The 21,350-nt window shown below is 51.5% G+C and overlaps 1 protein-coding gene across 2 annotated transcripts in view; it reads left to right on the top strand.

Annotated features, from left to right (window-relative positions):
• Window positions 1–21,350, top strand: part of TNFRSF8 (TNF receptor superfamily member 8) — a 78,206-nt gene that overhangs the window by 6,576 nt on the left and 50,280 nt on the right. Inside the window, exons 2-3 of one of the 2 annotated variants that reach the window (XM_058719042.1) lie at window positions 7,312–7,372; window positions 16,543–16,647. In XM_058719042.1, coding sequence (XP_058575025.1) covers window positions 7,312–7,372; window positions 16,543–16,647 — 166 coding nt within the window. Of the gene's footprint in view, window positions 1–7,311; window positions 7,373–15,959; window positions 16,033–16,542; window positions 16,648–21,350 lie in introns of those variants that run through there. The other variant, XM_058719043.1, reaches the window with a different exon arrangement.

The raw sequence follows: 21,350 nt of genomic DNA, 5'->3' as shown, positions 1-21,350 counted from the left end.
GACAAAACCCACCCCCTTCCTTTTCCAGCTGCTGGAGGCACAGGCTCTCTGACCCCGCCGCGTCCCAGCTTTCTCGGACTCTGACCCTTCTGCCCTTTCAAGGGCACTTGTGATGGCGCTGTGCTCACCCGGATAATCCAGGACCATCTCCCCATGTCAAGGTCACTGATTAGCAACCTCAACTCCCCTCTGCCACATAAGGTGACCTAGTTCTAGGTTCTGGGGATCAGGACGGGGATGCCTTTGGAGGGGCATTGTTCGGCCGACCACGGCCCCCTTCTCCTCTTCTTCTGCCCCACCGGGAAGATTCTCCGGGAGAATGGCTCCTATTCTTGTCAACTCCATCTCAGAAAAGGCGCTCACCTATTCCTCGTGTTCCCTCCTGCCAGGGGTGCCAGACTGCCTCCTCTGTGGCTGTATCTGTGTCTTACTGACTTTGAGCTTTCTCTCCGGCCACGGGCCAGGCCACACACAGCCATGCACCCTCCCCCCTCAGCAACCTGGAGGCCATAGGTGGGCGCTGGGAGAAGCCCCACCTGGCTCCCACACACAGGTGTGGGAGCTGCAAGGGATGTGGCCCGTGGGCAGGGACAGACTTCATGTCTGTACATGTGTGGAAGGTTGGGCAGGAGCATGACTTCAATTTTAGCTGGGCTCTTGGCCTGGAGCTCCAGTCTGCCCTGTGGGTGGACAGTGGGGCTCAGAAGCCCCCAGGACTAGGAGAAGACAAAACCCAGTCTGGTGGCAGGATAGCCTCGTGGTTACTTACAAGCAGGACTGTAGTCAGCAGAATTATAGTCCCTTAAAATGTCCACATCCTGACCCCTGGAACCTTATGGAAAAAGGAGACTTTGTACATGGGATTAAAAGTCCAGACCTTGAGGCGGGGAGATTAGCCTGGATTATCCAGGTGGTCCCACTGTCCTCACATGCATCCTTAAAAGAATCTTCCTGGGGCGCCCAGGTGGCTCAATTGGTTAAGCGTCTGACTTCGGCTTAGGTCACGATCTCGCGGTTCGTGAGTTCGGACCCTGTGTCGGGCTCTGCGGACAGCCCGGAGCCTGGAGCCTGCTTCAGATTCTGTGTCTCCCTCTCTCTCTGTTCCTCCCCCGCTCACACTGTGTCTCAAAAATAAGTAAACATTAAAAAAAATTTTTTTTTAAAGCAGAATCTTCCCTGGCTGTGTCAGGGAAGGGTGATGTGGAAGAAGAGGGAGATGGGATGGAAGGATCAGGATCTGCCCCAGCAGTATGGGCTTTGCAGAAGGGGAAAGGGGACTAGTGGAGTTGGAGGAGTCAAACAGTGCAGTCCAGGGAACATAGCGGTCTCTAGAAGATGCCCTTCGTTGATGGGCAGCAAAGAGATGGGGCCTCAGTCTTCACCACAAGGAAATGGGTTCTCCCCCATAGCCTCCAGCAAGGATGCAGTCCTGCCCGCACCTTGATTTTAGCCTGCTGAGACCTGACCTGAATGGGGATGTAAAGGGAGGTGGGGGGGGGGGGTTCCCTGAGGATGCGGCAATGCATGAGTGAGGTCAGAAGGATGGGTGGGGGTGTGCTGGGCAAGGGGAATGGGGTGGTCAGGGGACGCTGGGGCTCCTGGGCCATTGTCCACACTATGGGCTTCACTCACAGTTGAGTCGGAACCCTTCTGAGTGTCTTTCAGCAAGGTGGAGGGAGGACACCAGGTCTGCGTTTCGAAAAGAGCCCTCTGGCCTCTGCACTGTGAGTGGGGCATGGGGAATGAGGTTGATGCGAGGAGGGCCTTGGACACCCTTGGGGGGTGGTGAGGCGCTGGTGAATTTGAGGGTAGCACTGGAAGTTAAGCAGGCAGGACCAGTAACAGAGCGTTGTGGATAAGAGCCTGCGCAGGATGATTCGGGCCAAATCCTGGCTCTAACGTTGCCCAGCTGTGTGATTTTAGGTGCGTTTCTTAATTTCGCCGTGCCTCAGTTTCCCCACCTGGTAGTCGGTGGGGCTTGGGGTTCTGCGTTTTTAGCGAGCTGCCGAGGGGTGCCAGTGCTCCTGGCCCAGGCACCTCACCTTGAGTAATAGAGGTGGGGGTCCCCGGGGGTGGGGTGCACCCCCCAGCTCTCCCTGGCTCTGACCCCTTTGGGTATTTTGCATTTGACCTGACTCCTCCAACCGCCCCCCCCCCCCCCCCCCCCAGTCTCCAGCTTGGTCCCTGCAGGTGAGACTCCCCTCCTGTTCCCCTCTGCGGCTGAAACCAGGTGGGGCTTTTTGAAAGTGAAATTTACCAGGTTTTGCAGGGAAAACCAAACCAGCCTGAAAATAGGCAGGTTTAGAAATGGGAAGGTTTCGGGCCACCCTCTTTTCATCTTGATGCCTCCAAGGTCGGGCCACAGGCCTCGGGTTGCACAGCTCGTTACCCTGTGGACACCTCGCTCTGCCTCCACTCTGCTGGGGAACCCCACCCAAAAGCCCCCCTTCCAGTCCCCGGGCTTCCCCCTCCCACTCTCCCCTTTCTGACGCCCCTTCTCTTCCAAGGCCAGGGCCAGTTCCCCAGGGGCGGCAGGAACTGATGGGCCATCCGGGGTCTGGGCCCATGGCCGGCGGGGATTGGTGGGGCCCCAGTATTCAGAGGGTCAGCCTTCTCGGGGCTGCGTTGTGCTGAGGTAAATGACCTGTGTGAATGGGCAGTGGTGCAGGGCAACAGGGGACATGGGGGCAGGTGGGGAGATGGCGGGAGGAGGAGAGTGATGAGCAGGCCCAGAGGTGAGGGCTGTGCAAGCTTTGGGAGATCACAGTGTTGCAGAGGTGAAGCCCAGGACCCCAGATGCCAGCTCTGTCTAGTTTATGAGCTGGGTATACCCTGGGAAGGTGCGGTTGTCTCCCCTACTAGAGAGACAGCTCCTAGAGGATGTTTGGGGGCCCGGTCGGCTCTCTGGTGCTCCGTGGGCACTGGATGTACTCACGGAGTGGTCCGGAGTCAGCTGACCTGGACCCAGATCCTGCCACAAGGTGCCGCCTTGGGCAGCTCGTTCTCCTCTCTGAGACTAGTTTTCACAGTAGGAGGGTCTCACAAGGGCTGCTGGGTTCAATTACTGCTGTTACTTTTACCACACGTGTGCACCGCACTGGCCCCATTTTCTGGGCACTTGCAGAGTCATGACATCATAGGCAAGAAAATTCCCCTAGTGTCTCTGCCAGAGACGGCCGGCCACAGCTGCCTGGGGCATCTGCGGTGGATGCTGGGGGCTGGCCCTGAGCTGTGCCCCTACCTGGACTCCGCCTATGCCCCTTTCCCCGTAAGTCCCCCAAGGGAACCTCGCCATCACGACGCCATCACGACCTCGACTTATCCCACCACATCCTGGCTGAGGTCCCACCGACCTTGTGGACCGCGAGAAGGCAGCGCCCCCTGGCGGCGGCAGCCATGGATTTACACAGGTTTATCGCTGAAAATTGTTGCCATCTGTTTCCCGGGCACCTATTATTGACACGTGTGGTTTTGTACAATTGCTTTATTTCTCTCTCACGATGTATCCTCCTCCTCCTCCTCCTCCTCCTCCTCCTCCTCCTCCTCCTCCTCCCCTTCCTTTTCCTCTTCCTCTCCTTCTCCTCCTCCTCCTCCTCCTCCTTCTATCTATTTCCATTTTCTTTTGCTAAACCATTAGCAAGTTAGTTGCAGACATTTTGAATTTTTACCCCTAAATATTTCAGCAGGTTCTTCTACAACAAGGACACCTCTTAGACAAACAGGTTATAAGATTCAGGCTTTCAACATTGATAGGACAGAATCAGATACAAAGTACGTATTCAAATGTCATCAGCAATCTCAATATTCTCCTTCATAGCCCCACCCAGATTCAGAATCCAATGCAGACATTGCATTCAGCCACCATGTCTCATTAGTCTCCCTATTCTGGCATTCCACAACTCTTCTTTGTCTTTCATGCAAAGAGTCCAGGCCAGTTGTTTTATAGAAAGTCCCTCAGTTTGGGTTTATCTGATGTATCCTTACGATTTGATTCAGATTATGGAGTTTTGTTAGAAAGATCACGAATGTAGCAGGATATCCTTCTCAGCACAATAGACTGTTTTTCTTTTATAGATGGGCAGCCTGTGGGCCAGAGAGGGGAAGAGAACTGGGGATATGGTGAAGCTCAAATATCATCTGTGCGTTTAGTTGCTGTGTGACCTCGGGTGGGTGACTGCACCTCTCTGAGCTGCAGTGTCCCTATCTGTAACATGGGGTGATGATGTGTGACTGGGAGTAGGGGGGCAGTGATATGCAATACCATGGGTTCCCTATTCCCTTCCATTGACCCAGGATTGGCAGGAAGTGAAGAAGAAGAATTCAGGCTCCCTTCAGCTGTCCCCGCCAGACCCTGGAAACAGAGCAGGGGCTGGACCTACATCTCCTCCAGAGTCCATAGTTATCAATGAGATGAGCAGGCAGCCAGGAGGGGAAAACCCAGGCCAGAGACCCAGAATTTTCCCCACACTCAGCAGGCCTAGCAGGCCTGAACCCTCACACCCGACTCCACCCCACCTGTGGGCTTCCAGGCTCACTGGGTGAAATGCTGTGGGTCAGACCGTGGTTGTCCTGGCAGGTCTCTCTTCCTAGAGAGGCTCCCAGGAGCTCCCCGCTCTCCTTGAGAAGAATGGGATCCTGCTGGAGGGAAGAGGCTGGGTGTGGGTGGGTGAAGAGAGGGTCCTCAAGGCCTGGGGCTCTGGATTAAATGAGAAAGGAGGCACACAAGTGCCATGTGACTAGTGTTGCACAAACGTCACGTCATATTTGTTATTTCCCATGTATATGGCGACGTTTCAGATGTGCAAAAAAAAAAAAAAAGAAACAAGGAAAATGTCATCGACGCTCCGTGTGTCCACTGTCCTGCCACGCTGGCCTCCTCCTGCTCTCTGACCACAAAGGAAATATTTCTTAGTTTTCACTGTTCCCTTGGCTGGAGAAGAGAGTAGGGAAGCCCTGAGGCCAGCCAGGCCTCTCCCCCTGTGGCTTCTGCTCCCCCCGCCGCCCCCATCCAAGAAAGCCCTTTTCATTCTCATCCATCAGGCCAGATGGCAGGCACCATCCGGGAGGCTGCAGATACAGAGGCGGGACACAGCTCCCTCCTTCCCTCTCCCCTCTCCCTCCCGCCTCCCTTCCTGAAGTCTAGAAACCTGGTTTCTGCTCTGCTTTCATTCTACCAGGACAAAGTTCCTCCCCCAGGATGTCAGCAGAGAATTTCCTCTCTTGGGCCCCCTCTAACAAAGGGGCTTAACTTTCAAAGAGCCCTGGAAACCTATGGGGAACTTGTTAAAAATGCATGTTCCAGAAAAAAGCAAGTCTTGACCTCTACTGCACACCATGTGCCAAAATGAAACCCACCTGTGGCCGGTTAAGCGATAGCATCTAGTGGATAATGTGGGAGAGCGTCTGTACGACATCGGGCTGGCAAATATTTCTTACATAGGACATTAACTGTGAAAGAAAAGACTGATAAATTGTTCCTCATTAAAACTAAGAACTTCTGGGGGCGCCTGGCTGGCTCAGTCAGTAGAGCATGTGACTTGATCTCAGAGTTGTGAGTTTGAGCCCCACTCTGGGTGTAGAGATTACTTAAAATTTTTTTAATGTTTATTTATTTTTGGGAGAGAGAGACAGAGAGAGAGAGCACGCATGAGCAGGGGAGGGGCAGAGAGAGAGGAGACAGAGGATCCAAAGCAGGTTCTGCGCTGACAGCAGAGAGCCTGATGTGGGGCTCAAACTCATGAACCATGAGATCATGACCTGAGCCGAAGTCAGATGCTTAACCCACTGAGCCACCCAGTGCCCTGGATGTAGAGATTACTTAAAAATAAAAATCTTAAAAAGATCAAAAAACAAAACTAAGAACATTTGTTCATCAAAACTCTCCCTTAAGAAACTGAAAAGGCAAGCCATAGAATTGGGAGAAGATATTTCCCAATACCAAAGGGCCTGTATCCAGAGTATATAAAGATTTCCCACCCATCAGTGAGAAAGGTCAGACAATCTAATTTTTTAATGTTTATTTATTTTTGAGAGGAGAGAGAGAGAGAGTGTGAGGGGAGAGGGGCGGAGTGAAGGAGAGAGAATCCCAAGTAAGCTCCACACTGTCAGTGCAGAGCCCCATGTAGGGCTCGAACTCAACAACCTCGAGATCGTGACCTGAGCCGAAATCAAGAGTCGGACGCTTAACCGACCAAGCCACCCCGGTAGCCCGATGGTAATACCAAACGTTGACAAGAATGTAGAGTGACTGCAACGCTTCTAAACTATAGCGAAGTGTCAGTCCAGTTTGGAAAACCGTAGGAAGAGTCTATCAAGGCTGAGCATACATTACAACCCAGCAATTCTGCCCCCTACGTATATATCCAATAGAAATGCATACATTTGTGCACCAAGATATATGTATAGGAATGCTCCTAGTGGGATTATTCATGACAATCAAAAGTGGAAACAACCCCAAAGGCCGTCAAGAGTAGAATGGATCAGTACATTGTGCCTGTTCACGCGATGTACTACAAAGCAATGAACCTGAATGAATGGCCACCATCGGCAACAATGTGGGTGAGTCTCACAATATGATGTTGAGTTAAAGAAGCCAGTTGCAAGAGAACAGAAATGATTCTATCCTACGTCAAGCTCCAAAGGTGACCAAACAAATCAATGGCGTAGGAGCTGGGTCAGCGGGCACCTTTTGTGTGTAGTGCATGGGAGAGGCCTGAGGGAGGGTGCTGGGGTGTTGCCCATGTCCTGTTGCTTGAGCTGGGTGCTGACTGCAAGACGTGTTCACACTGTAAAAATTCAGTGGGTATGCATCTGAGGTCTGTGCACGTTTCTGTGTAAGCGTGTGAGACTTCAAAAAACAAATTTCCTAGAAATCTGTATTGCTGGGTCCATGCCAGAGGCCAGGTAGGAGGCAACTGAATTAATTAATGCTGGGGAGAGAGGATGGGGACTGGGACCAGGTGGAGGAGGTGAGGACATTGGTCCAAAGAGGCAGAGGGGCGGGGGGGAGAGAGTTTGCTGCTGGGTTGAATGTGAGCATGAGAAGAGCGAGTCAGGGGAGACCCCAGGTTTGGGGCTGAGTTATGGAAGGCTGGAGTTGCCATCACCCGCCCCCCCCCCCGCAGCTGGGGTGCATTTGAGGCAGATGTGAAATCGGTTATTTCTGTCCCGATTGCCTTCTAAAACTTGAGGCTGTGTCTCAGGCCTGGCCTTGACAACGAGTGGAGACCAGGCCTCCTGGGACCTGAGGGGCAGGAGAGAAGATGCGTGTCTGGGACCGGCCCGGTCTCACCAATTTATCCCATCCTCCAGGATCGAGTTCCGAGGGACGTCTATGCTGGAGACCCTGGCCACCATCACGACAAAACTGCCGGTAGGTGCTGTCACTGCTGCCCTGTGGGTGAGTGGGGGTGCTGGGGACAAGGGGGGATTTTTGTCCTCAAGTTCTAAAATTCCAGGGGGAATTGGCGAGTGGCAAGATGGGAGCCCCCATTGCCATGTTGGCTATAGGTTCCTGAAGGCCAGCCCTCTGAGTTTTTGCTTTTAGTTACTAGCTGCCCCTTATGAACTTATACCATGCACGCACTGGCCTGAGACCTTCACATGCATCGCATGACCTCATAAGATCCCCACAAGCATCCTTTATCGTTCCTACTTTGCAGACGAGGCTGTTAGGGGTGCTAACAGATAAGGTAACTGGCCCAAGGTCACAGAGCTGGGGAATGGTGGAGCTGGCCGGGGCTGGAGCCCAGGGTTCCGTGATCCCAGAGCCTGGGCTCTCGACACCCCCTGGCCGCCCCTCATTTCTGGGCCTAGAAGCCCTTTGTGGTCCTCGTGTTTTTCAGCCCAGAATGCGTGTTTATCCCCCGGGCCCCCTGAACGGTAGGTCTCTCTGGAACCAGGCTCCCTGCTCAGAGCACATTTCTGGAAGGCTCACCCGCCCTCAGCACAGCGATCGGCTCTGAGTAGATCATCAGCCTGCCCATCCCCACTCTGCGGGTGATGCTTAGGCCCAAAGACGCGAGCCAGCAGAACAGGGTCGGGAGGCACCGCCAGGCGCTGTGGTTGTTATCGCAAGTTCCCAAGGCACATCCAGGGGCCTTCGTGGGGCGGGGCGTGAGATAGAGCTGAACTGTGGTCTCTGACCTCTGGTGGCAGAGTCTTGAGGGGGAAAGATATGAGTTCTGGCAGCGGAGGCTGTGAGGGCTGTACGTGGCTGGTTCACGAGAACTGCCTCATGCTCGGAGGCCCACAGGCCACTGGCAGTGGGGGTGAGTGACCTTCAGGATGGGTGGGGGGCCACCTGCCCATCCTCTAAGCCTCCCAGCATTGCTGTCTGGAGGGTGGCGACAGGCCACGATGCACAAAGTCACCGAGGGTAAGTGGCCCGAGCCGGGCAGGAACCTCAGTCCGTCTGTCCGTCCCGAGACCTGCACGCAGCCTCTTTTCTCCACCGTGAGGACAGGCCGAGCCCTGCTCAGGCCACCAAAGCACCGTGAAAAGCATTTGGGGAAAGAATTTGATATTTTCGGTTTCCAAAAATGATTCAGAGTAGTCACGGTGGGGAAAAGAAATAGACCTTTATTGGATTTTCTCACTTTTATGTTGTGGTTTAGTATGGGTTTTGAGGTACGTGTATCAGGTGGGTGCCTGTGCTAGATCTTGGGACTCCAGTGCCTAACTGGCCAGCCCCACCCCCATATACCTGCCCATCGCCCCATCCCTTCGCCGCTCTCTTACCTGCCCACGCCTCCCCCTTCTGTTTCCTTCACCCCCTTCCCCAGTCCTTCTGCCACCCCCCCCCCCATCCATGTGCCCATCTACCTCAGTCCGCTCTGGCGGCCAGAACAGAACGTCACAGACCGGGGGGCTTCAACAACAGACAGGTGTTTCCTCACTGTTCTGGAGGTTAGAAAGTCCAAGGCCAGGTTTCCAGCAAGGTTTGGTTTCTGGTGAGAAGTCTCCTCTTCTTGGCTTGCAGACAGCCCCTCTTGTCATGGCTGGAGGAGAGAGAGAGAGAGAGAGAGAGAGAGAGAGAGAGAGGAGAGATCTATCTTTCTTCTTTCCTTATAAGGCCACCAATCCTATCAGATCAGGGCTCCACCATTATAATCTCATTTTTTCTTTTGTTTTTTAGTGTTTATTTATTTTTGGAAGAAAGAGAGGGTGTGAGCAGAGGAGGGGCAGAAAAAAGGGGGACAGAGGATCCGAAGCGGGTTCCATGCTGACAGCAGAGAGCCTGAAGCGGGGCTCGAACCTGTGAACCGCAGGATTGTGACCCGACCCTTAAGGCAGACGCTTAACCGATTGAGCGCCCCCACTTCTGACCTCATTTAACCTTAATGACCTCCTAAAGACTCTCTCTCTCCAGATAAGGCCTTCAACGCATGGATTTGGGGGGGGGGGGCGGTGGGGACACACAGTCAGGCCACAGAGCCACCCTGCTCCTCCCACCGCCTTTTATCTGCTCTGCTTTTTGTCCCCCTAACAATTGTTTATTGCTGCTTGTTGTCGTGATGTCACTTGTCCCCTTTCCGGCCTCTTTCCTTTGGCTTTTCTACCGGAATTGCTGTGCTTGGTGTCCTCTGAACGCACTGTGTGCTTTCAAGTCTCTGGGTCTTCTGTCTGCACCTGTTGCACCACCCCCTCCCCCTCCCCCTGCTGCAGTCCTGGCACCCCTTCCTCCATGAAGCCTTCCCTCACCGGCCCGGTGCTGTGTGGCCGCTCACACGCTGCTTCTCCCTGGGACAACTGCAGTCGGGGTGGCCCACAGGGCTCTGTGACTTTCCATAGGATCCATGATTCCAGCTGTAGGAAGAAAGACACTTCCTTCCCATGCCCTCCAGCTGCCCTCACCCCTGCCTTGCTGGTGAAGTGGGCGGAGGCAGAGTGATGTCTGGGTCCCCGGCTCCCTCCACTTCGATGCTGTGACTTGTGAAGAAGGGGACTCCCCTCCCCCTATGCTCCCTCTCTATGGCCCAGCGGCTGGGGGTAGGTGAGCACCTAATGCCGAGGTGTGGTGGGCGGGGCATTTTGCTGGAGTTTTATTGACTCTGTGCTTCCGGCAAGCAAGAGGAAAAAAGAAAAACCCACAAAAACCCCTTCCTCGGTCTCTGGGGGAAATTTCTGACATTTCGCCCGCCCTCTGCAATCAGCGCTCAGCTCAGCTGTGTGGCAAGGTTGGCCGGGGGTGAGTTGCTGGAGGAAGGAAACTGGGAGACCTTTTGAGATTGAGAAATTTAGATGTCACTGAATCTCTCCTCTTGCTCAGCCTATAAATGCTCTTTGTGGCATCCTTGACAGCTGATCCCCAGCCCTCTGCTTACACACCCCCACTGACGGGGAGCTCACTCACTGCTTCATAACCAGGACAACCATTACCGATGATGGACTGTGCTCTATGCCAGCCACAGGGCTAGCCCTTTACTTACATTAGCTCCCCAAAACCCTGATAGGAAGCCCAGAGAGGAAACTTGGACTTGATGAGGTTCAGAGATTTGCCTACAGTCACATGCTAGCAAGGAGCCAGCGGGGGCTCCAATGTGGCCGGCTAACTCAGACACCCGAGCTCTTCCCCCTTAGCTGGTGCTGACCCCCAAGGCAGAGCAGATCAGTGAAGGAGACAGCAGAGTCTATCAGCAAAGAGCCCATGTGGGGGCTACAAACCCCTTCCTATTCTAGACCCTACTTCCTGGATCAATCTGCCCTTGGTGCCCGGACTCCCTTCCCAGAGGAAGGATCTCCCCTGCAGACGTACGAGTCCTGCCCAAGTGTGGGGGTACAAGGGAAGCCAGGCCTGGTGTTAGGCAGAGAGCATGGCTTGCTTGGGGCCTGGCAAGTATATCCCATCTTGTCCCAGGAGCGGAGGGTCTCTCCGAGGGCTGTGAGCAGCGGGGAGTGGGAGGAGGCCTCCCTGGCCCTCTGGCCCTTGGCTGAGCTTGGCTGGCCTTTAGTTCCCTCCCTGGTCTGTTCTCCCTCAGTCACCTGAAGGGACACTTGGCAAACATCTTTCAGCCCCAATTCCAGAGCCCAAGAAGGAAGGGTCTGATGGTGCAGATAAGTCCGGATGTCCACCTCTGCTCTGGTCCTCCCAGGCCAGGACTGCTCTAGACGACAGCTCAGGGGAGAAGTGGGCTGGGGGCAGTTCTCTGAGAAGGGTGGCCTGTGGGGTGGTAAGCCCTTGCAAAATGTGTCCACTGCAGCAGGCTGTTAGAACCCGGGATGGTGATGGGGTGCCTGGGTGGCTCAGTTAGTTAAGCGTCCCACTCTTGATTTTGGCTCAGGGCATGATCTCACTATTCATGAGTTCAAGTCCCGTGTCGGGCTCTGCACTAACAGCATGGAGCCTGCTTGGGATTCTATGCCTCTCTCTCTCTCTCTCTCTCTCTCAAAAATAAATAAAAATTTAAAAAAAAACATAAAAAAAAAAAAGAACCTGGGATGGTGTTGCTGGGAGCCATGGGAACTCACTCCCGGGGCACCTGACCTGATCAGAGCATTCAGGGTGTCTTCCTGGAAGAGGTGGCATCTAAAGGAGTCCTGGGGATGAGCAGGGATAGGCCAGGCCAAGGCGGGGAGGGGGTGTGCTCTGGGCAGAGGCACAGAATGTGCAAAGGTCTGGAGGGGAGTAGGATGGGCTGCTGAAGAATGGGGAAGTTTCCATTTGGCTGCAGTCCAAGCCTGGGGTGTGCAGGGGAAGCCCGGGAGGGCAGGCTGGAGGAGCTGGTGGCCCAGACTCAGCATGGAGCAGTTTTCAGTGTGGGAGTTTTTGGTGCGAGAGCAGCTGGGGGCGGGTTGCCTGATGCTGAGCCTGAGGTGAGAGGCGGTGTGAGAATGTTAGCACAAACTTTGAGAACATCTGGAGTCAGCGATGGGCCCTGAGCCAGAGGGGATGTGGCTGGAGGCAGATCAGGGAAAAGGGATACGTGGGGACCAATTCTGGCATCACCACCACAGCTTTGGAGCCTTTCTCAACCTTTTTTCTCCCTTTCTTGCTTCCTTCTTTCCTTCCTTCCTTCCTTCCTTCCTTCCTTCCTTCCTTCCTTCCCTCCTTCCTTTTCTTCCTTCCTTTTCTTTCTTTCTTTCTTTCTTTCTTTCTTTCTTTCTTTCTTTCTTTCTTTCTTTCTTTCTTTCTTTCTTTCTTTCTTTCTTTCTCTCTGTTTATTTATTTATTTTGAGGCAGAGAGAGGGAGAATCCCAAGCAGGCTCTGCGCATGGAGCCTGATGTGGAGTTTGATCACAGAAACTGTGAGATCATAACCTGAGCCAAAATCGAGTCTGATGCTTAACTGAGTGAGCCACCCAGGCGCCCCTCAACCATTTTTGTTTCTGATTATGAAAGTGATATCCAGGGGCAACTTGGTGGCTCAGTCGGTTAAGTGTCTGACTCTTGATTGTGGCTCGGGTCATGATCTCACAGTTCATGGGTTTGAGCCCCGCGTTGGGCTCTGTGCTGATGGCACAGAGCCTGCTTGGGATTCTGTTTCTCCTTCTCTCTGCCCCTCCCCTGCTTGTGCTTTCTCTCTCAAAAAAATAAATAAACTTAAAAAAAAAGAAAGGAAGAAAGTGCTATTCACTACAGAAGATCAATGTGGAAAACGGGAAAAGAAGAAAATAGAAATGAATCAACAGTCGTAATTCTTTGGCTCCGCCTACTCCAGCCCCCCCCCCCCCCCCCCCCCCGTCCCACCATGGCCTTTCTGTTCTTGGCACAAGCCATGCTTGTTCCTGCCTCAGGGCCTTTGCACTGGCAGTTCCCTCTGCCTCTAGCGCTCTCCCCACAGCTCTCTGTGCAGCTGCCTGCTTCCAGCCTCCCTGATCCCACTCTCTGGAGCTCTCACCCCTCTCCCTCTGCCCTCTCTCTTGGTTCCTGCTTTATTTTCCTCAAAGTTTGTATCCACACTGGAAGCCAACTTGCTAATATCTTTTCTTTTTTTTTTTTTTTAACGTTTATTTCTTTTTGAGACAGAGAGAGACAGAGCATGAACGGGGGAGGGTCAGAGAGAGGGAGACACAGAATCTGAAACAGGCTCCAGGCTCTGAGCTGTCAGCACAGAGCCCGACGCGGAGCTCGAACTCACGGACCGCGAGATCATGACCTGGGCCGAAGTCGGCCGCTCAACCGACTGAGCCACCCAGGCGCCCCCCAACTTGCTAATTTCTTTCCGCACTTGCTTGCCTCTCTTCCCCAGGCTAGAGGGTAAGCTCCACAGGAGCAGAGACCTCACCTTCTTCTATCTCTAAGTCAGTGCCTGCCACAAAGGTGGTAGTCAATAAAGGTGAATTGACTGAAAACATAATCCTGCCACTGGATTAGTCTCAGGTCTGCCTCAAATCCTTGAACCGATTTCCTGCAGCAGGGGGTTTCTAAAGTTCACCCCAAACAGCCCCTGGTGCTTAGAGGTGATTTTAAAGAGATCCAGAGAGGGGATCTGGATGGGGATCAGGAAAATTCCACCAGGGGATGGTATTTCATCCTGAGCTGGCTGTATACAGACAGTTCCCAGTGGGTGGAAATGCAGATGGGCAGGTGCCTCAGCCTGGGCAAAGCACATTTGTATTCGTTCTCTAGGGCTGTCATTAACCAAATATCACAAACTGAGTGGTCAACACAACAGAAATTTATTGCCTCACAGTTCTGGAGTCTAGACGTCCAAGATCAATGTGCTGGTAGGGCCATGCTCCCTCTGAAGGCTCTGGGGAAGGGTCTCACCTCTCTCTCAGCTTCTGGTAGTTCCTGGCTGCTGACATCATGCCTCCAGTCTTTACCCGGCTGTGTTCCTGTGTGGATGTGTATTTCATGTCCAGATTCCCACTGTCCCTTTTTATAAGGATCCCAGTCATTGCAGATCATGGCCCACCCCAATGATTGCATTTTAATTTAATTACCTTTGTTAGTATGCTGTCTTCAAACATGATCGCATTCTGGGGGCGCCTGGGTGGCTCAGTCCGTTGAGCATCCAGCTTGGGCTCAGGTCATGATCTCATGGGTTGTGACTTCGAGCCCCCGCCTCGGACTTTCTGCTGTCAGCACAGAGCCCACTTTGGATCCTCTGTCTCCCTCTCTCTGCCCCTCCCCCACTCACTCTCTTTCTCTCAGAAATAAACATTAAAAAAATCATATTCTGAGATACTGGGGGTTAGGGCTTCAGCATATCTCAACCAATAACAACATTCGACCCATAACAACATTCCAGGACACAGGAGGGGTGCTAGAGAAAAGCCCAAGAGGCACGGTGTTGGCTGCAGCATAGAGCCCATGAAGTGAGTCGTGTACACTAACGCCAGAGCAGGAGTCGGAGACAAAGAATGCGAGGCTAGTTCCATATTGATTAGGTGGTCAGAGCATGTATTGATCAGAAATGTGCCAGGCCCTGTGAGATGGGAATCATTGGTGCGCTGAAAGGGAAAGATTCAGCCTCGAGGAGCTGACATTCATGTGAGGAATTCAGACACTGAGACGATTTGTCCCACAAATAAATGTGATCACACATCTAGATTAAATAGATTACAGCAGAGTTAGGTGGAGGAGGGAGAGGTACATAGGTCTCTGATAGTTTATAACAGTGGCCCTGGCCAAGTTACTGACAAAGTGATACGTTGACAATGTTGTGAAGGCTGAGCAGGAGTTTACCAGGGAAAAGGTAAGAGGAATATTCCTGGCAAAGGGCAAGCTTGTGCAAAGGCCCTGGGGGCTGAAGGGAGCATGGCCCCTTTGGGGGACATGGAGATGCCAGTGTGGCTAGAGATTAGACAGTGGGGGGGGGGGTGTAGGCGGGCAGAACCTCCTAACCCAGTAAGGACCTAGGCTTCTATCCTGGGAATGAGAAGGATTTGAAAGTTTTAGGCAAGGGAGGATGGGACCAGATTTACCTCTCCGAAAGACCACTGGGCAACTACTGACGTTTTCTGAGCTAGAGGGTGTTAGCCATCAAGCTAGTATTTTTCCAGAGGTTCTTGCATGTTGTTCTAGAGCAGGGGTTTGCCTTGCGGTCCATGGATTCCCTAGTGCCCATGGGTATATTTCAGGCGGGCCCTGAACTGAACGAGGTCACTCATTTTTCATCAGCCTCTAACTAAAATGTCCTGTATGAATTCCTTCCATTATGAATCAAGATAATAAAACATACTAATAATATCATAGTACCTGCAGTTTTTCCATCAGTAGAAATCAGACATTCTCATGATATACTGCAATTATATTATAGTTGCTACAGTTGTCATGAAATATTTATGTTCATCAGTACTATGAAACCATATTTATTAGACTTTAATGAGTTTATAAAGAATCACATGTATGGCTAGATCTTAAATTATTTTAATGTTCTGATAACTGTATTCTCACATAGCTAGGTTCCTTTGTAATCCTTTGTATTTTATTTTATGCACTCAGAAACACAATCCTGAGCAGTGTCCCAGGTTTCCCCAGAACAACTAGGGGGCACAAGAAATATTGAGAACCCATGGTTGAACTTTAGTCTGTAACCACTCAGACCTAACTTATTTAGGCACAAACAAGACAAAAGAGAAATAAATGGCTCAGTAACAGAGAAGTCCATGGCACCATAAATTCACTGAGAATGTCCTCAGCCGTCCATTTCTCTCTGTCTCTGGACTTCTGCTCGCCTTTGGATCATCTCGTTCTCAGGCACCCTGCCCATCCTGTACCTGCCACGACCTGGCAGCGCTGGACTTAAACCGCCCTTTGCACCAGAAGTCTGACAGTAAAGAGAAGGGCTATTTCCCAGGAGCTTTTGTGAAACTCTCAGAGATGGGGCTCATTGGCTGGCATGGGTCATGTGTCTAAGAAGCAATTAGAATGGTGAGGAAGATTGGCCTCACCTCTGATTGGCCTGTTTGGGTCATGTGCCCGTCTGAAGGATGAAGTATTCTGATTGGCCTATCTGGGTCATGTGCCCATCCTGAGCGATGAGGTATTCTGATTGGCCTACCTGCGTCATGTGGCCATCTTGGAATCAAGCGGTGAGCGGGTGGCCTGTCAGTACGCGACTGGAGGGAGAGCCCACAGGGCAGGTGAAGGCGCCCTGCCCGCTTTGCCCCAGGCAGTCGGTATCAACGCGATTCGTGTCGCATCCCTGTGTAGTGGGAGCAGGGCACTACTCCCTGATCCGCGAGCGTCTCAGGCTGGCTTAGGCTCCGCAGGGTCTCGGGACTTAATGGCTCCCCGGTTCCTGCAGTGAAGCAGGCCTCCTGCCCAGGAAGACAGCCGCCAGTGCCCCTCCGGCACTGGCTGTGTGCTAAGCACACGTTTATTTTCACAACCCCTGTAACCCGCTCAACAACCCTAACAGGTCGAACTTAACAGTGCCCGAGAGATGGAACCCCAGGCCCAGGGCTTCTCCCAGCTGCCAGGGGACCTTGGGGCAGGTCGGCCCTTCCGTCTGTAACGCCCGGGGCGGACTGCCGTGTTTGGGCGCTAAGGGGTGGAACTGGCGGTGGCTTTAGGGAGGAGCGGTAACCGGTGGGGAGGTGAGGCCTCTGCCCTGGCGGCCTGGCCTGGAGCTTCTCTGCTTCCTTCCCCAGGGCTGCCGTGCCCCCAGGGGTCACCTGACTGCAGGAAGCAGTGTGAGCCCGACTACTACCTGAACAGGGACGGCCGCTGCACGGCCTGTGTGAGCTGTGCTCGAGGTAAGGGCTGTGTTCTCCCCTCCAGGGGCAACTTCTTGGGAGGGGGTCACCGCGGGTGGGGGGGGGGGGGTGGCAGAGAAGGTAGGGAGCATCAAGATTTGCTGCCTGGACTCCGGGTTGGCCCCCTGGTGCCTCGGTGTACCCCTCTGGATTTGTGAGTTGTTACCAGCCATGATGTTTTGCGTCCGTTTTCAGAGAGACTTAGTTAACCCGTTTTCCTCAAGGGAGGGACTCGCATTTATTGAGTACAATCTTCACAAGACTCCTAGAAGATTTTGTTTTTCTTTTCATTTAAAATTTTTAAAAATGTTTATTTATATTTGAGAGAGAGAGAGAGAGTGCATGAGCAGGGGAGGGGCAGAGAGAGACGAGACACAATTCGAAGCAGGCTCCAGGCTCCGAGGTGTCAGCATAGAGCCTGGACGTGGGGCTGGAACCCTTGAACCCTGAGATCATGACCTGAGCCGAAGTTGGATGCTTAACCGACTGAGCCACCCAGGCGCGCCTGTTTTTCTTTTTTTAAGTGATCTGTTGGCCCAAGGTGGGGCTCAAACTCATGACCCTGAGATCAAGGGTCGCACGCTCTACAGACTGAGCCAGCCAGGCACCCCGAAGGTTCTTTTCTCATCCCTGCTTTACAGAGAGGAAACCCAGGCTTAGGGAAGTTAGGACCTTTGCAAAGTTACAGAAGTCTCGTAAGTGGCAGATCTGAAGTTTGAGCTGTGGTCTGACACCAGGAGCTGTGTCCTTTGCCTGCGACCACAAATGCTTCCAGGAGATTCTTCCAATGAGCACTTTCATTGTTAATTTCTTACTATGGTGATTGAATGTGGTTTGTGAGCTCTCTGGTGTTTGTTTTGTTTTGTGCGGGTTTATTGTGAGGTGGGGCTGGGAAGTTTGTTGAGATTTCTTGTGCCCTAATAAATGTGGATATTTTTAAAACCTATTTTTAGTGTGTTTGGAGAAAAATGTGTTGTGTACAAAATTCTCTACATACCTATTGGATCAAGCTTGTTAATTGTGTTTTTCAAATAATATGCATTCTTTTCAACAATTTTTTTTTTGAGTTTATTTTTTTCAGTAATCTCTACACCCAACGTGGGGCTTGAACTCACGACCCCCGAGATCAAGAGTCTCATGCTCTTCCAGCCGAGCCAGCCAAGCATGCCCCTAGATAATATGCTTTTTTTTTTTATTCTTAATTATATTTGTCTCCTTCCCAAAGGTTGATGTCAGAGATAGATGTGTTAAAATCTATCTTGCCTGTACTTTTTTTCATCAGATTTTCATTGTGTTCCATTTATTTTTTCTCTCTATATGTCAAAGCTATGTTATTAGGTACAGTGTTTATGAATATTGTGTTTTCTTGGTGGACTGGACCTTTCATCAGCATGAAATGTGCAATATACCTCTTTGCTCCTTATAATGTATTTGCCTTAATTCCATTTTCATTTGATATTTTTTTTTTTTAAACGTTTATTTATTTTTGAGACAGAGACAGAGCGTGAACGGGGGAGGGGCAGAGAGAGAGGGAGACACAGAATCGGAAGCAGGCTCCAGGCTCTGAGCCATCAACCCAGAGCCCGACGCGGGGCTCGAACTCACGGACCGCGAGATCGTGACCTGAGCTGAAGTCGGCCGCTTAACCGACTGAGCCACCCAGGCGCCCCACCATTTTCATTTGATATTAATATTGCCATTCATCTTTGTCTATGTGAGCATTTCTCTGGTGTATCTTTAAGTTTTTAAAATTAATGACGCTGTTGTATGAAATAAAAGTTATAGGCATTCATTATAAAAAATTCAAGCAATACAGAAGTGTAAGGAAGAAGGCCAACTCTGCCTGTTCCCCATCATTGGATGTCTGACTGACACTTCTCTGTGTATATATATAGAGAGAAGGAGAATGGGAAGATTCGTAGCCAGACTATACACACGTAGAGAAAGGGATTTAAAATTTTTTTATTTATTTTAAAGAGAGAGGGAGAGAGTGAGCAGGGGGAGAAGGGCAGAGGGAGAGAGAGAGAATCTCAAGCAGTGGCTACGCTTAGCCTATACCCCAGCGAGTGGCTGGATCCCTGGTAACCGAGCAGATATCAAGAGTCAGATGCTCAACTGACTGAGCTACCCAGGCACCCTGGGAAAAGGGATTTTTAAGAGGATGGGATCATACTGTTGATTGTCCTCTTCCTGACTTATTACTTACTTTTTTTTCTTTGTTATTGCCTGTGGCATTTATATTCTTTTCTGTTACCCACAGTCCCTTGGCATGTTTGTTTTAGTTTGCTATTTAAACTCATTCCTTGTACAGTATGAGCACATTGACCACAGCTTCACTCTTTCTGAACTTTTTTTGTAAGTCTATTTCTTTCTTTCTTTTTTTTAATGTTTATTTATATTTTAGAAAGAGAGAGAGACAGAGTGCCAGCAGAGGAAGGCAGAGAGAGGGAGAGACACAGAATCCAAAGCAGGCTCCAGGCTCTGAGCTGTCAGCACAGAGCCCAACACAGGGCTCAAACTCATGAACCATGAGATCATGACCTGAGCCGAAGCCAGAGGTTTAACCGACAGAGCCGCCAAGGCACCCTCTGCTCTAGGAAGTTCCTACACGTAGAATCATAACATATTTATCCCTGGTGACGGCCTCATTTCACTTAGCATAATGTCTTCAAGGCACTGTATCATGTGTCCGAAGCTCCTTCCTTTTCAAGGTTGAATGATACTCCGTTGGATGGATCCACCCCGCTTGGTTTATCGTTCGTGCCGATGAACACTTGGGGTGCTTCTGCCCGTCAGCTATTGTGAATACGGCTGCTGTGTACCTGAGTCTACAAATGTCTGTTCAGGTCTCTGGCTTCAGTTCTTTTGGGTATCCTTAGCAGTGGAACGGCTGGATCCTGTGGTAATCCTGAGTGTTACTTTTGAAACTGATTTTAGGAGTCTGAGGACCCGGGTGGGAGGCCGAGTGCAGCCAGAGATGGGTGTCGTCCTTGCTGGAGCAGAGATCTGCCTTCCCTTCTGTGAGATCGTCATTACCAGAGCTCCCGCGGCTGCAGAGAGGTGTACCCACTCCCGGGGTCTCTACCGATTTCCACTGGGCCTGCCTGCCTGCCCGAAAGTTAGCCAGTCCAGCACCTTTCCCACCTTTGTTCAGGCTTGTGATAATTATGTTTGGCTACTACTCTGGGGTTTAAAACCTTTTTTTTAAGTAGGCTTTATGCCAAGCGCAGAGCCCAGTGCGGGGCTTGAGCTCATGATCCTGAGACCAGGACCTGAGCTGAGATCAAAATCAACCAAGCCACCCACGTTTTTACATGAATTTAACAGGGGCGTCCACTGTTTGTCCTCAGCCGGCCTGCCTCTCTCTTAGATTTTCTACAATTGTCAGGATTTTATTCTCTCCTCGGTACTGCTTCCGGGGTGCAGGCGAGAGTTAGGGGCTACAACAGTGCAACCACAGCAAGGAAGAGAGAGATGATAGAGCCTCCTGCGATGGTTTTAGGGGCCAGGCCTGGGAGAAGCCCTCATCATTTCTGTCCACGTCCCACTGCCAGAATGCCATCATATGACCCAAACCAAACTGCAAGGGAGGCTGGGAAATGTAGTCTTTCTGTGAGCCCACTGGAATTGGTGAACACAACATTGTGCCCAGGGGGTTTCTTTTCATGGCTTCCGTTTCCTTTGTGCCCTTCCTTGAGCTCCAGGGGATTCTGTCTTATAGCTGCCGATTCCTGGGAATATTAATTGTACGGATTCTAACAGCTCGTTCTGTTTTTGTTGTTGCTGCTTTGTTTTTTGTTTTCTATTACCTGCTTTCTCAAGAGTTTTTTTGAGTTTGGAGGTCTTTTTGCTTGGTGCTGGTTTTCTCTCATGGGTGGTGACCTCTAGTTCTGCACATCCTGTGTGATGACCACTGGGAGGGTTCTGTTAAGCGGCTGATCTTCTGGGTCTGCAGGCTCCCTTCTTCCCAGGTATGACCAGCCAGGGCACTGTCCCGTTACCTCCCCTGAGAGTCTCCTGGGGGAGATGCTTGGCTTCTGGGTCTGTGGCATCAGTGGATGAGAAGTGTGGAGAGACCCGCTGGGGCACTCCCCATTGGCTTCCCTGGGGCCTGCCCCTGCCCTCACCCACTTGGAGACTGGAGTACCCCCACCCCAGAGCCGCTCCCAGAGTAATCCTCTTGGGTGTATTCTGGGCTTTGGTCTCCTTCCATGCGATCCTATCTGCCTTCCATATTCCAGGAAGTCTTCATTGCTGGTTGACCAAGGATGCCCTGTGTTGCTTTCCAGGGATGTGTGCATTTGTTAATTACTTATACCAGTGATTTTGTTTTCTCTTGAGATCAAATTCACCATTGTTTTCTTTTAAATTCATTTTAATTACACTCTTTGCTTATTTATTTGTTTTTGAAATAAGTTCTACGCCAAACATGGGTTTTGAACTCATGACCCTGAGATAAATAGTCACATGACCTGCCAACTGAGCCAGCCAGGAGTTGGTAAAATTCACCATTTTAAAGTGTGCAATACAGTATTTATTTATTTTTTTTAATTCACAATGTGGCACCACCACCACTATCTGATTTCAGAGCATTTTCACCTCCCCCAAAAGAAACCTTCTCTCCCAATTCACTCCTTCTTCCATGCCCTTACAGTGACTCATCTACGTTGTGTCTCTACGGATTTGCCTACTCTGGGCATTTC

This window comes from Neofelis nebulosa, chromosome 2, assembly GCF_028018385.1.
Source record: "Neofelis nebulosa isolate mNeoNeb1 chromosome 2, mNeoNeb1.pri, whole genome shotgun sequence".
NCBI classification, from domain to species: Eukaryota; Metazoa; Chordata; class Mammalia; order Carnivora; family Felidae; genus Neofelis; species Neofelis nebulosa.
Note: the sequence above shows the minus strand (reverse complement) of the source record. Positions and strands in the feature narration are given on the sequence as shown.